We start from the raw sequence: 14,574 nt of genomic DNA on the forward strand, positions 1-14,574 counted from the left end.
TCTTTTTTGTAAGTTGCTTCGATGTTTGTGTGCTGTTGCTGCTGTTTTAACAGTCAAATTTTCTGAAACAGACACATTAGCACATAAATCGGCGGTAGCCTGCGCCTGCACAGAGAGGTTCCACCGACCTGCCATCCCCACGCGCGGGGCGCTGATACTTCCCAGGAAGCCCGGTCCAAGCTGACTTGGCAGCTTTGCGAGGAGGAGGAGGAGGAGGAGGAGGAGGAGGAGGAGGAGGAGGAGGAGGAGGAGGAGGAGGAGGAGGAGGAGGAGGAGACTCTTCCCTACCTGCCCAGTCAGGTCCCGCCCCGCCTTCCTTCTTTGGCTGCGCCGGCCTCTTAAGCCGCCCGGTCAGGAAGGAGGAGGAGCTGAGCTTCGGAGCAGCGGCGGAGAGCAGGCGAGGCGCATCAGCTCCGGTTTTCGGTTTGCAGCTCCGGTTTTCGGTTTGCCAAAGCCGCGAGATGGGCAGCGGCGGGACCAAGAAGGTGGCGGTGCTTCTAGGCGGTCTGGGCTTGGCGGCGTTGGTGGGCCTCCTGCTCCTCTGCCTGCCAACCAAGGACCTGCGGGAGCCTCCCGCTTTCAAGGTAGGTAGCGCGCGTGCAGCGCCCGGCATAATCCAGACGCCCGGCGTAGCCTCCGCTGCAGCTGGCGTGGAGGTGGTGGGAAGATACCTGAATCGGGGCACAGCTCTGTCTCCTCCAGGAAAAAGAGCATGTGCAGAGGCACTCAGCTTTGCAAACTGAGCGGGCTTGGGGCAGCGTTCTGCAGCAGAGCATCTGCTTTATGCGCGGCAGGTCGCAGGCGCGGTTATTGGCATCCTCCAACAGGGCTGGCAGCCTCCCTCGTCTAAGAACTTGGAGAGCTTCCGCCAGCCAGAGCTGGCACTGGCAGCGCTAAGCGCGGCGGACCAGTGGCCTGACCCCAGTATAAGGCGGCTTCCTAGGGTTCCATTCTGATCCAGCTCTTCATTCAGAACAATGGGGACCGGAGCCTTATTTTAGTCGGGGAAGGGCTGTAGCTCAGCCTCAGAGCGCTCGCTTTGCGCGCAGAAAGTTCCTCGTCCGGTCCTTGGCGTTTCCAACGGGAGTCACACGGGGCTTCTGCCTGTCAGTGCAGTGGCGTGGGGGGTGCAGGGGGGGCCGGCCGCACCGGGCGCAACATCTGGGGGTTAGGGTTAGGGGGCGCAAATCCACGGGTTTGGGGGGCGCAAATCCACGGGTTAGGGGGGCGCAAATCCACGGGTTAGGGGGCCCAAATTACTTGCCTTGCCCCGGGTGCTGACAACCCACGCTACGCCACTGTGTCAGTGTCAGAGGACCAGTGCCTCAAACAGGGAGATGGGATGGAATGTTTTTTCTAACTTCCACTTTTCTGCGGGTGGTGGCAGCGCTTCTCCCGCCTCGAGTTTCCGAACGCATTTAATGACCTCCAGTTCAAGTCCGAACTCTTGAGCTGAAAGCAAACCAACTTAAATGTTTTATCCAATTGAAGATGAAATAAAAGGGCCCCATCTAGGATGCAAAATTGGGAGAGAGCTCAGTGTATTACACAGTTTCCATAGGAACCTCTTCATCTTTCTGTCCAAAAGTTGTGGAGAAGTATCTCCAGTTTGTTTTTCGTTTGGGGTATGTGTGTGTGCGCGCGCGCGTTGAGAGTCATTGGGGACCAACGCTCAAATTTTCTGTTATCCTTATTGCTATTTGTTAATTTATTAGCCAACCCCTCATGCTAAGGTTGGCGGGTTACAGCATTAAAACCAATATTTAAAACAACTTAAACTCTTAACGCAACTTGCAACCGTAAAAATATGTTGGGTCCTAAAAACACGCGCCTCGAGTGTTAAAAAGCGTTGGTCTTTCATAGGCGCGGGGACATCTCCTTGCTTTGCGTTCTTTTGTCGCGGCGCTTAAGGGTTTGTCGATTTAGATGCGTTTTCCAGGTGGTTTGATTGGAGGCGGGCGGGGTTAATGGGGTTGAGGAGGGAAATGGGTCGCTAGGGAGAGGGGATCACTGACTTAGCATCTGCCTGGTGCAATTGGAAGTTCATCCCCACTCCCGAAAATTGTCATTGATTTTGTTCTTGAACGGGTGGTGGAAGAAGGGCAGGCGCTTCCTGGGCAGTTTAAAGTTTAGTTTCTGGTGAACAAGTGGGATAGTCCAGCTCTTTGCGCTGTAATTCAATGGTAGCAATTCTTTAGGGGTTTCGTTGGAACCCAGGGCTGAGCCGCAGGGCTGAATTCAATCTCTCTTCATGGAGCGCAACGAAAGATGGTCCTTTAAGGCCCTGTCTGTTCTTGGCTCTGGCGCCACCTATTGTTGGTCTCTCTGCTTTCTGCCGTTCTGAAAGTTTTAAACTGCTGCTGTTAGTTTTTCTTATTGATGATTTTATAATATTGTATTTTTTGTAAGCTGTTTCGAGATTTGGTTGTCAAGTGGCAGGCAATTTTTCTGGGTGGCCAGCCACCATAGCTGAGAAGTGGTGGCTAAAAATGTAACAGTAGCTCTGAGCATATCCAAAGTGCCACCCTACTTACTCATGCTCTGCTTATTAATTTTTTTAAATCACCTGTGTTTTAATATGCTTTAATATGTTTTAATATGCTTAGCTGAGATGGCAAAGTTAACGTGTTTAATTAGAGAAAAATATTTACTGACATTTATTCAGAACTGGAAACTTCTTATGGACTTTTTGTATGAAAAAGAAAATGAACTTGTAATATCTGGATTTGAAGATTTTTAAAAATGGTTTATAGAACATAGAATGGTTGGAAATTAATGAGTAAAAACTATATTTACCTGCAGGACAGAGAACCGGGAGTCTTTTTCATAGAGTATTTCTTTCCCTTTTCACTTTCTCCCTTTCTTCTTTCATTTATTTCCCTTTTTTCTTCTTCTTTCTGCCTTTATTCCTTTTTAGATTAAACATTTATTTCAGTGTATTATAAAAAAGATATTCTGTACTGGGTATGAACTTTTGCATATCTTTGGGCAAGTTTCAATAAATATAATTAAATGGGGGGAGGGAAAATATTTTGAGATTGTTTGCTTACATCTTTCATTTTCAGCTTTTTGGATATAACCTGTATTTGGCTGACCAATAAAGTTGTTGTTGTTGGATAACCACACCCAACCTGCAACCGTCTAAAATCAGAGGCTAATATTTCTGAGTGTGACAAAATAATTTGAGTACAAGATTGAATGCCTATAATCTCTCTGTTGTATTAAATACTTTGTGTTATGTGTGTGTGGGAGGGGAGGGTCCTGGGTGGCTTTCCTGGGTGCTAAAACTGGGGTATGTCCAGGGAGCAAATCATCTTCAGTGACAGGAACTCTGAATTGATACCTTATTTATCAGCACCTATAACACACAAAAAACCCCATGGTACAAATCTTTCAGCTTGCACACCACACCTTTTCAAAGCAGAATGGGTTAAAATGAAGTAAAAGGCCACACATTGTCTCCATCAAAGTGCCACTGAATGTGCCCATTAATCTAGCATTGGATATTACCCATCTTTACATCTCCTGGTTAATATTAACATGCAGAGATATTAACAAGAACAGCATCAGAGTGAGTGTTCTTTTAAGAAACAGTGGAAGGAATAAAAAGGGATTGCTGGGTGGGCTTAAGGACCCCCTGACCTTGTCCACCCACCCCTTTTGAAATCAATTATCAGCAATTTGAAGGGGGGAATCTGCTAAGAAATATTAATGGACTGGATGACAATGCACTTTCTTGCGATCCCTGCAAGGCCTTCAGGGCCTTTGGCACCAGGCGAGGGAGACACAGGTCAACTCATTTAGTTGCAAAGCCTGCTAGGAAAATTTAATGTCCTGTTTTTGGGGAACCCAGTACTGTTGGCCTCCAGCTCCCATCAGCCAGAACTGCCAATGGTCAGGGATGATGGAGTTGTAGTCTGAATGGCCTCAGGTGTTCCTCACACCTGGCTTAGTGGGCAGCTTCACCCTGCGGTAGAAAAATCCCAGTTTATCACACAGCAGCTCTTTCAAGATCTTTCAGTGTACCAGGGTTTGCACCTGACCCGCCCATCTCAGAAACCAACACCCTCCCAATACTGGCATGGAGTAACGGTCACAATCTTTCTTCCTTTCTACCTCCCTGGAGAGAAAGGCAATCAGTCAGCGCTCCAAAACACTTTAAGAATGCAAGGGTCATCTGTTTAGATCAGGGAGGGCAAGGACTTTGCTGACATAGAACAACTGCCTGGCATGCAGAAGAGCCCAGGTTTTAGGCCTAAGACCACCCTGGGAAGCTGCTGACAGTCGGAGGAGGCTGGATGGACAAAAGGTCTAACCTGATACAAGGCAGCCTCTGATGTTTAGAAGAAGCAATCTGTTTGCTGGAAATAATCCCAGTTTCCGTGCCTCCCTTTTTATGGTGGTTTATTGGATTCGTGTGAGGTATCTTCTTGGGCAGTTTGTAGTTTCTGCTTTGGAGAGATGCCTGTTTTTTTTAAAAAAAAAAATGCAATAGGAACCATCTTCAAATATTTGGAATGCTGTTCTCTCTTGCCTCCTGTTCCAGAGGATAAGAACCCAGATTAGTAGGTGCACATTGCAAGAAAAAAGGCTTTGAACAAAGTGGTAGGCAGTGGAACAGAATGTGGTTTCTCCTCACTGGAGGTTTTAAAGCTGAGGCTAGATATCCTCCTCTCAGGATTGTTGTATGAGGAGATTTCCTGCATTAAAGGGGTGAGGGTTGTACTAGATCCATGAGCTTAGCCCCTCATCCATAGCTCCAGCCCTCTCCTTTCACAATACAGTGGTACCTCAGGTTACAGACACTTCAGGTTACAGACTCCACTAACCCAGAAATAGTACCTTGGGTTAAGAACTTTGCTTCAGGATGAGAAAAGAAATCGCGCGGCGGTGGCAGTGGAAGGCCCCATTAGCTAAAGTGGTACCTCAGGTTAGGAACAGACCTCCAGAACGAATTAAGTTCTTAACCTGAGGTACCACTGTATACACTGTATACAGTGGTACCTCGTGTTAAGTACTTAATTTGTTCCAGAGGTCCGTACTTAACCTGAAACTGTTCTTAACCTGAAGCACCACACACAGTGGCGTAGCGTGGGGGATGCAGGGGGGGCCGGCCGCACGAGGCGCAACATCTGGGGGTTAGGGTTAGGGGCGCAAATCCACGGGTTAGGGGGCACAAATTACTTGCCTTGCCCCGGGTGCTGACAACCCACGCTACGCCACTGGCACCACTTTAGCTAATGGGGCTTCCCGCTGCTGCTGCGCCGCCGGAGCACAATTTCTGTTCTTATTCTGAAGCAAAGTTCTTAACCCAAAGTACTATTTCTGGGTTAGCGAAGTATGTAACCTGAAGCGTATGTAACCTGAAGCGTATGTAACCCGAGGTACCACTGTACACTCATCAAGGTTCTGCTTGCTCCTTTCATATCTATCAACAACAACACAATAGCAAATATAACAACGTAAGGAACAACAGTAGCATTTCAATACTATAAATACTACAAGATTGCATTAATCTTTCCTCACAGAGTTGGTCTTGCTCCTTGGGAACCTCTTCCTTGAAACCTTTTCCATCTAGGCATCTGGGTTGGCCCTTTTTTGGGTGCTGAGCACCATGCCAGACAGGCAAGATGCCTTCCATATGATCACAAATTTCCAGTTACGTTTAGGGCTTATCTGTGTTCCCATCAGCAGGGCAGGTGCAATATCTGCTGTCAGGGAAGATGAGGTGAGGTTAGAGCGGGGAAGCCCTCCTGTGTCATCCACGCTGTGGAAACTGTTGCCAAACATGCCTCGTTCCACGTGCATTCCTGCCATAAATAAACACAGGGCAGTGTAGGAGTTCTCCGCCTACTCTCCTGGTTTTTGTTTAAATTGTTTGGGGCACTGCTCCTTATGCCCTCCCCAGAGGAAAGGAGGCAAGAGAGAAAGGTATCCCAGCTATTTGGCAACGAGGATCTATTGTGAAATGGCAATGTGAGCTTAGGAAATGAAGTGGCACATTTAGGCAAGGTCAGGTTAAACATTAAGAATATATATACTTGCCGGTGCAGTTTGCAAATGGAGCGAGGCTGTGTGGAGAGATTGCGAAAGAGACTTCCTTGTAGTCGTCGTTTTCTTCTTTGACCACATTTTTGCACCATGGAAATCTCATACTGTATCTTCCTTGTAGGGCACATACCAGACATGCATAAATGTAAGCAGATCTGCTAGCATTTCCTTTTGTTTATTTCACTGCCCTGCATCGTGATGGAGGCCATTTAGGTGGCTTTCGATGTAGAGAGAGAGATGGTTAGATGACGTTGCTGGGCTGGAGGTCCCAGTGTTCCTGATCATTGGCCACTTTAGCTGGTGCTGATGGGATCTAGGTCTGGTCTTGGACTGGGTGGGTGACCACCTGGAAGCCACATCCACCTTGGCTTCTATGATAGTAGCGTCCAGTATGGTTTCAAACTGGATGGGAAACTGTTGAGATCCCTACCTTGCAGGGAATTGGTCTAAATGACCCTTTACAGTTTTATGATTCTATGAAAGAAAGATTCTATGGATTTTTGCATTCATAGCCAACCTTTCTTCCATAGAATAAAAGTATTGTAGAGTTGGAAGGGACCCTGTAAAATGAAGCAGACCTTCCAGATGTAACCTTCCAGATGTTGCTGGATTGCAGCTTCGCTGTTCCCCACCCACTGCTATGTTGAGGCCAAGGCAAAATGGATTCCACACAGGGTTGAAAGGTAAATAGAACTTCCACATGCAGGGGCAGTCTACCTCTAGGACAGATAGGGCAGACAAACAGTAGATCACCATCAACTGCCACTCCCTGCTTGCCCCTTTTGGGACATACAGTGCTGGCTAAGTGAGATCATTGCTTTCTGCTCCTGTTTGTGGTTTGCCCACTTCCTGCCTCTGGCAGGCTGACATCTCCTGCTGATTTCTGAGGTTGCACTGCCACGACATAGGCTCACTTTTTTATTATTTCTACAGCAATGATCTCACTTAGCCAGCACTGTAGGTGTAGATTTCCCACCTGTGAACATGGGATCTGTGGGTCCCTAGAAGGGGGATGAACGACAGAGAGGGAGAATTGTGGGTTCATATCTTGCTTCAAGCATTCTCGCTCATCATCCCCTTTAATCTGCACATAGCTGTCAACTTTTCCCTTTTCTTACGAGGAATCCTATTTGGAATAAGGGAATTTCCCTTTAAAAATGAGAAATGTTGACAGCTATGAATCTGCACCATGGGAAGAGTCACACTGGCCTATGTTATGCAGTCACTGGAAAGCTGTTTGAGAAAAGTGAAATAATATAGAGATTGTTCAGGGGAGTTTCTGCTTTTGGTTACATGCATAGGCTGGGTTGCTGTGAGAGCATTGCATTTGGAGAGTCTCCTGGTGGGGCAGGGGGGGGGGAGAGAGAGGCACGGTCTCCGCATGGGCATCCTGCCTTCCATGCTTGGTATGTAAATCTCTTTAAATCCCTTGGCACCCCAGCCAAGTCTGAGACTGCTGCTTTGCCAGGGCAGGAGAGAGCCTTTTAAGAAGCCTGGGAACAATCTTGCACAATTTTGCTGAGGCGTGCATCCAGAAGCCTGCCCTGCATGCACAGAAGCCTTTTGGCACCTTGACTTTGCTGGAGGGGAGATCAGGAAAGCCTTGGGGCTAATTCATGGACTGCATTTGCTAGAGACACTTCCAAGTCATTTGCAAAGTCTAAATCAACAGTAAAAGGATGTGGGGTTTGCAGTAACCATGAACCCCTAATCCAGTCTTTTCCAGCATGGTTCCCTCCAGATATTATCAGACTCCAGCTCCCATCATGCCTGATCATTAGCCACACTGGCTGGGGCTGATGGGAGTTGGAGTCCAACAAGGTTTTAGGTCCTTATATCTATTTACAGAACTTTGAATAGCTTTGCTCCAGGGTACTTAAGGCACCACCTGAATATTTGTATCTTATCTCAGTCACTGAGATCATCTGCAGCAGCACTGCTGGTCATTCTCCGGGTTGGTGAAGTTCATATGAAAGCACCAAGAAACTGAGCCAGTCCTGTGGAACACTCTACCACTAGAGAACCAGCAAATTCCTTCCATTTCAACTTTTAAATGTCTGTTGAAAATTTCTATTCCTTCAGGCTTGGAATACATATTTCCACAATAGTTAGCTGATTTCAGATTTTAACCTTTTGGTATGGTTTTTACTGCATGCCTTTACGCACAGTTGTTGTAAACGGCTCTGATATATTTAGGAGGAAGCAACTAAGGGTAAGAGCTGTTCAACAGTGGAATGTTCTCCCTTGGGAGATGGTGGACTCTCCTTCCTTGGAGGTTTTTAAGCAGAGGTTGGCTGGCCATCTGTCCTGGATGCTTGAGCTGAGATTCCTGAATTGCAGAACATTGAACCAGATGACCCTAGATGACTCTACAAGTCTATGATTTTATGAATCATCATATGTAAATATTTTTATAAACATCTGGAGGGCCACAGGTTGCCATATGGAGTGCTACTTGATCAGGATCTGAGCCATTCCAGTCAGCCATGCCCCTCTTTTCCATCCCCACTCTGTCAGTCAGTATCCTTTGACTACTGAGCACACTCGGTCTTCATTCAGCAGTTTTTAGGGTTTTCTCTTTCCACCACTCTGACTGCACTGGGGTTTTCCCCCTGGGTATTTTTGTACTTCTCCAAACTTTGGGGCAGCCCCAAGCCTCTTGTGGGGGGGGGAGGTGAAGTTATTTTGGCTACCTAAACCGTGACTCTCATAGCCTGAATCTATCAGTCAAAGGAATGATTTGGAACCTTGTTCTGTGACCTCCCAGGACTGATCTCCTCCCATTCCCTTCTGCTCATTCCTTCCTTCAAGTTTGATGACGCCTCCTCTGGCGTTTCTTCTTCCTTCCTCCAGATTAGCATTCAAGTCACTTAGGAGTTATATAAATGCTGTGCTCTTTCCCTGCTTTCATTCCTACTTTCCAGCTGGAACTCTCCCTGACTCTCCTGTAACTTTGCCAAAGTGTGACTTCATCTGCAGCCTCCCAAGTGAGACAATGAGCAATCCTGAAGCCCTGTTTCTCAATATCTCTCACTTGGAAGCATTTGGGAAGTGACAAAATGTGCTGTCACAAACTGACATGATATCTTAGGAATACAAGGAAGAGCTGTAGTGCAGTACTAGGGCACCTGCTTTGCCTGAAGAAGGTCTCAGGTTCCCCTAATGGCATCTCCAGGTATGGTGAAATGCTGTAGAGCTGCTGGCAGTCAGTGTAGTGATACTGAGCAAGATTCATCCTGTGGTCTGATGGTATAAGGCACTTAAATGACTACACCCCAGAACAGTTGGCCATAGAGCGAAGCAGAGGGTGGGGGATGACCCTGGACTGAGCCTTAAGTGGTCCCCAGGGCCTGGTGCAATATGTTAACTGTTGCTGGACCGATTAGCAACAGTGATCACAGAGCCATAACTTCACATATGTAAATGGACAACTTCCAGTAACAGTCATATTTGACTTCAAAAGTGGAAAGCAGGAATAGCATGGCTTCTGCAAAGGCAAGCCATGTCTCATTAACCTTTTAAAGTTCTCTGAGAGAATCTACAGGCACATAGAGGTGACCCAGCTGAAATGGTGTACTTTGTCAAAAGATTTTTGAAAATCTAAGCACCTCACCCAGGACTCCTGAGTGAGCTGTCACGGAATGAAAGGTGGGGTCTTTTTGTGAACCAGGATCCTGTTAAGAAACAGGGGAAACAGGAAGCAAAGAGTGGGAATAGATGGACACTTCTCTAAATAAAGAGATGTAGGAAATGGAGACCCCCCAAAGGATTGGTGTTGTGACCTCTGCTTTTTAACTTGATCACAAACTATCTATATGTAGGGATGAGCAGTGCGGCAGCCAGGTTTCCTGGTGCTACTAAATTGTTTAAAACAAAAAGAGTTTGAGAAGAGCTCTGATAGGACCTCTCCAAACTGACTGAGTGGGTGGTAAAACAGCAGGTGCAATTCACTGTACACAAGTGTAAAGTGAGACACACAAATGAAATAGTAATATCAATTTCATGTTTATGCTCCCGGGTTCCGAGGAATAAATGTGGCCCTCTAGATGCTGCCTTGCAACAAGTCTCAGCATATTTCTGCATTGCAGGGGACTGGAGTAGATGAGCCTTGAAGTCCCTTCCAAATCTACAGTTTATGATCTACGAGCTGCAAGAGTCAAGCAGCATCTTGGAGGGCTTGCAAGAGACTCCAGGTCTTTCCCTTCTTTATTTCAAATCAGGACACAGTGAAGCTGCAGTCAATTCTTCTTCTTCTTGTTCTTCTTTCTGGGAATCCCAGAGATGTTCTTTGCAAAGGTCATTCAGCCGCTGCCAGAATGAGCCCCTGTGCGCTTAGAAAAATTCTTCTGTGTTCGGCAGATTGAGTGCCAGGACTTCTCCAAGAGACTATTGGGCTTGTCTTGGGCTTTTTGCAATGCAGCGGGGGCTGTTTTAATGAGGATCTCTTGAATTCATTCTCTCTCTCTCTCTCTCTCTCTCTCCCTCCCTCCCTCCCTCCCCCTCCCTCTGTGGCTATTTCCTTTCTCAGAGCTTCAGATAATGTTTTCTGCTCAGAGTTCTGGTTGCACCATGACATAGGTGCAAACTCCTAGGGGCCGAGGGATCTTTGCTCCCCCCTTAAAATATTTGAGGGAGCCCCCCCACCCCCCCATTGATGGGCATTGCCAGTCAAATGGTGTGCATGTTCCACATCTTGTGATTGATTATATGGGGTGGGGCATATATGGGGTATAGTGTAGTATCAAAATAGGGCGGCTTTTTTTGGCACAATATGGATAGACGTCTTTTCAAAATTTGAGGAAGAGGATTGGCTATACTTTACAAAAACTATACCAATCAGTATCCCTTTATTGAATCCATCAAAACTTATTTACACTGTTGAATTTATCTTAATTCTACCAGCGTTTTCTGCTGTACATAATTATTTTCCATATATTAACTAAACGTTTTCCAATCTTCTTTAAACACATGTTCTTCTTGCTGTCTTATTCTATATGTTAAGTCTGCAAGTTGTGCATATTCTGTCAACTTAAGTTGCCATTCTTCTTTGGTTGGGACTTCGCTCGTTTTCCATTTGGGGGCTAACAAAACACAAGCTGCAGTTGTAGCATACATAAATAACCTTTTTTGACACCTGGGGATTCCAGTCTGAATTATCCCCAACAGAAAGAACTCTGGTTTTTTGGGGGGGAAAGAACCTTTAAACACCCCCCCAATTCATTATAGATCACTTCCCAATACTCTTTTTACTGGGGCTGATGGGAGCTGTAGTCTAAAAGAGCAGGAGGGCACCAAGTTAGTGAAGGCTGGTCAAGAGGGTAGCTCAGGTGACCCATGTAATGTTGGGGTGTCTTTCACCCCAGTTCCTCCCATTCTTAGAGCCAGCCAATTAGCCTTGACGGCCCATTGTCTATCCTGCCATGACAATGAATTGCAATGGCTTGGTCACTGGATGTGGGTAAATGGATAAAAGCTTGAACTTGGAGTTCATGCAAGCACCTTGCAAAATTTGCTATATAAGGGCATTCTCTGAAGCGGAAACACAAACCCACTCTTCCTCCTCCAGCTTTCAGTTTTAGAAACGTCGTGAAGATGAAAGGAAACATTTTCTTGGTGGTGTAAAGAAATTCAGAATCTGGCTTTGGGACTCTCTCTCTCTCTAACTACTGATTGTTTTCTCTTCTTGGGGGGTCTCCTGAGATCCTTCTGCTGCTGTTTTACAACCCAAGCCCCCCCCCAAGGCCCCCAATGATTAGAGTACAGCAATTCAAGGAAAACCAAAACCTCCTGGGGCCACTGTTACGCACAATTCAGTACCAAACCATGTGGGAAGTTGCCTCCCCTGTGGCTCTGCGAAAGTTGCTGCTCTGAGTTGGCATCCGTTCAGTTGCTCTCCTCCAGGAAGTGGAAGCTTCCAGGAAGTGGGGACACAAGTCTAACATACTCCACATTCTAAGGATAGATCACAACTAATAAATGCTTTTTGTGCGGTGACGGGGAAGCAGCATTTCCTTAGATTTGGACATGCTAGGCGCAAAAGAAAGGTAGCAGTGCTAATCGTGGACCCTTCTGCATTTCCAACTTTACTATAAGAAGACATTATTTAAAAGATACCCTTCAAAAATCTAAGGGCATATTGGCATTCCCACCACCACACATACATACATGTCCCCTCCCCACCCTGTATCTTGCATTCCCTCCAGCAATTAAGCGATGGGAGATCACAAATGCAACTAAGGGCAGACAGGGTCATGTACCAGGGGAGGCAGATGCATGGAGCAGAGGTCTAGCCATCATGGCTAACAGCCATTGGCAGGTGGAACCTCCAGGCAGTATGCCTTTTGAACAACTACTGCAGGGGCCAGATCATTGATCCACCATGCTCACTGTTGTCTGCACTGACACTCTCCAGAGTTCCAGCTTGTGCCTGGAAATCCCCAGGATTAAACCTAGGAGGATTTTCTGAGGTTGGCCATTGTACGAAAACAGGATACTGGTCTAGATGGACCAGAGTCCGATTCAGCAAGGCTCGTCTTACACCCTTATGCTTGTTAAATAGAGCCTCCATTTGCAGCGGCAGTCTGCCTCTGAAAGCAGATGCTGGATAAGCAGCGAAAGGAGGCTCTTGCCTTTACGCCCTGCTCGTAAAGGCATCCCGATTGGCTGCTGGAGGTATTGGTTTAGATGGTTCTTTGGCCAGATCCAGCAAGGCTCTTCTTGGGATATGTTGTTGTTCTTTGCACACACACACCCCTCTCCTGAATGCGTTAGCTTTCCAAGAACTCTGTGATCTTTACAAGTCATGCATCTGGCAGTCCAAAGCATGTATTGTTTTGGAATTTGCAAGAGTCCAAGTCCCAACTCTAGATTTTTCCACCTAAAGGAGGGTGATAAAAAAACAGACTTCTCTCCAGGCTCTTTTGCAGGGGCCTGTCAAGGAAGGGGGTGTTGGAGGGGGGGTGTTCCTGGCTGAGGTTTGACCTACAGATGTGCAGGCTGGGAAATGGGCTGCTCTCTGTTGCTGAGCTCACAATACGCTGTTTACGGAAAAATTGGCCTTGTGAATCTTGTAGCTAAATAAGCTCCAGGAGAGCCTTGCTTAAAAACGGGAGGAGACGCTGGACTGTGGAACAAGGCGGGAGGCATAGATGACTATCAGATGTAGAAGGGAACATGGGCTGGCTGTCGGTCTGAATGTCCCCTTTTGGCTTGGAGTGGTCAGAGGTTATGGGAAAGAGATTTCAAGAGGCGGATGCTGGTCCTGCAATAGGCGGAACCAATGTACAAACTGTGGAGGCAAAGCAAGCGAGCTGCTCTGAGTTTTTAATTCCCTGACTCCAGCCAAACTGCTTTGGAAATCATAGAGCTGTAGAGTTGGAAGATATCGGTCATCTAGTACAAACCCCTGCAATGCAGGTACCAAAAAAATATATGGAAGAAGTCCAACCTCCTGCATGAAACCATCACCATATGCATGCACACATTTTACACAAATGCCCCGGAGTGTTTGTCATAGAATGTTGGCCAACTGGAGCCTGCATCTGTGAGTCTGGATATAGCTATCATGAATCTTAAATCTGAATTGGATCTTAAGTTCAATTCCACATCAGCCTGCTATTTGTTCTTTAAGTTCTCATGAAAATTTATTGGTATTTTAATGCCAATTTCTGCTAATATTATTCATCTTTTTACACAGCTCTGCCCAAACTTTTATATTTTTTTTTATTGCAAAGCACAGCATCTTGGATGTCACTGCTATGAATACGGGTACACTGTTCCACACACTTTACCCAGTCTTATGTAATTTTGTGCACATTGCTGGACTGGAGGAGAATGGCATTGCAAAATTCAGAGGAACATAAATTTTGGAGGATGGCTGTGTTTTTGTCTGCATATTTTTCGAGAAAGCAAAAATTAGGCAGGCTTACCTTTAAAGGTGATCTGGATGGAATTTCTCCCCCATCCTGAATAGTTGTCAAGACGGAGCCAGGCACTACTAGGGTAAGTGAGGTGCCAGGACTTGTTTGGAAGGAAACTGAAGCAGCGTTACCAGTTACAAGGCATTTTTTGCTTGCTCTGGATCCTGTCATGTTGTCTGGGCAGCCTCTTCAGGACAATCAAGTTATTGCTTGAATGCAAATCGGCGAGACTTGCCCTAGAAAATTAACTGCCCTTGAGGTGTGTATTAAGTAATCAGAAGGCATTAAGAAAAAAAAACCCATTTGCAAGAATCTCCACCAGATTTTTGACACAGAACTGGATCGTCCAGGTTCTCTGCAAAGTGGAGGGTGAAAGGCTGGTGCTGTGTGTGCATTGTTGCAAATTTGAGGACGTATCCTCAGAAGAGCCCTGCAGCAGCTGGATTGGACCAGAGGGGCCCATCTAGTCCAGCATCCTCTTCTCACAGTGGCCAACCAGAGGCTCATTATGGGATGCCTGCAAGCAGGGCCTGAATGCAACAGCAGCTCACTCCCCACTTGCAATTCCATGCAACTGGTACTGCCTACAATAACAACGATGGGT

General features: G+C 46.5%; 1 protein-coding gene across 1 annotated transcript in view; it reads left to right on the top strand.

Annotated features, from left to right (window-relative positions):
* The first annotated feature begins 352 nt into the window (after positions 1 to 352).
* ENTPD2 (ectonucleoside triphosphate diphosphohydrolase 2) overlaps positions 353 to 14,574 on the top strand; it is a 36,864-nt gene continuing 22,642 nt past the window's right edge. The window contains exon 1 of the mRNA XM_081896506.1: positions 353 to 584. Coding sequence (XP_081752632.1) covers positions 462 to 584 — 123 coding nt within the window. The 5' untranslated portion in view covers positions 353 to 461. The remainder of the gene's footprint in view (positions 585 to 14,574) is intronic.

The sequence above is a fragment of the Podarcis melisellensis genome (assembly GCF_964234715.1).
Source record: "Podarcis melisellensis genome assembly, chromosome: Z".
Lineage (NCBI taxonomy): Eukaryota > Metazoa > Chordata > Lepidosauria > Squamata > Lacertidae > Podarcis > Podarcis melisellensis.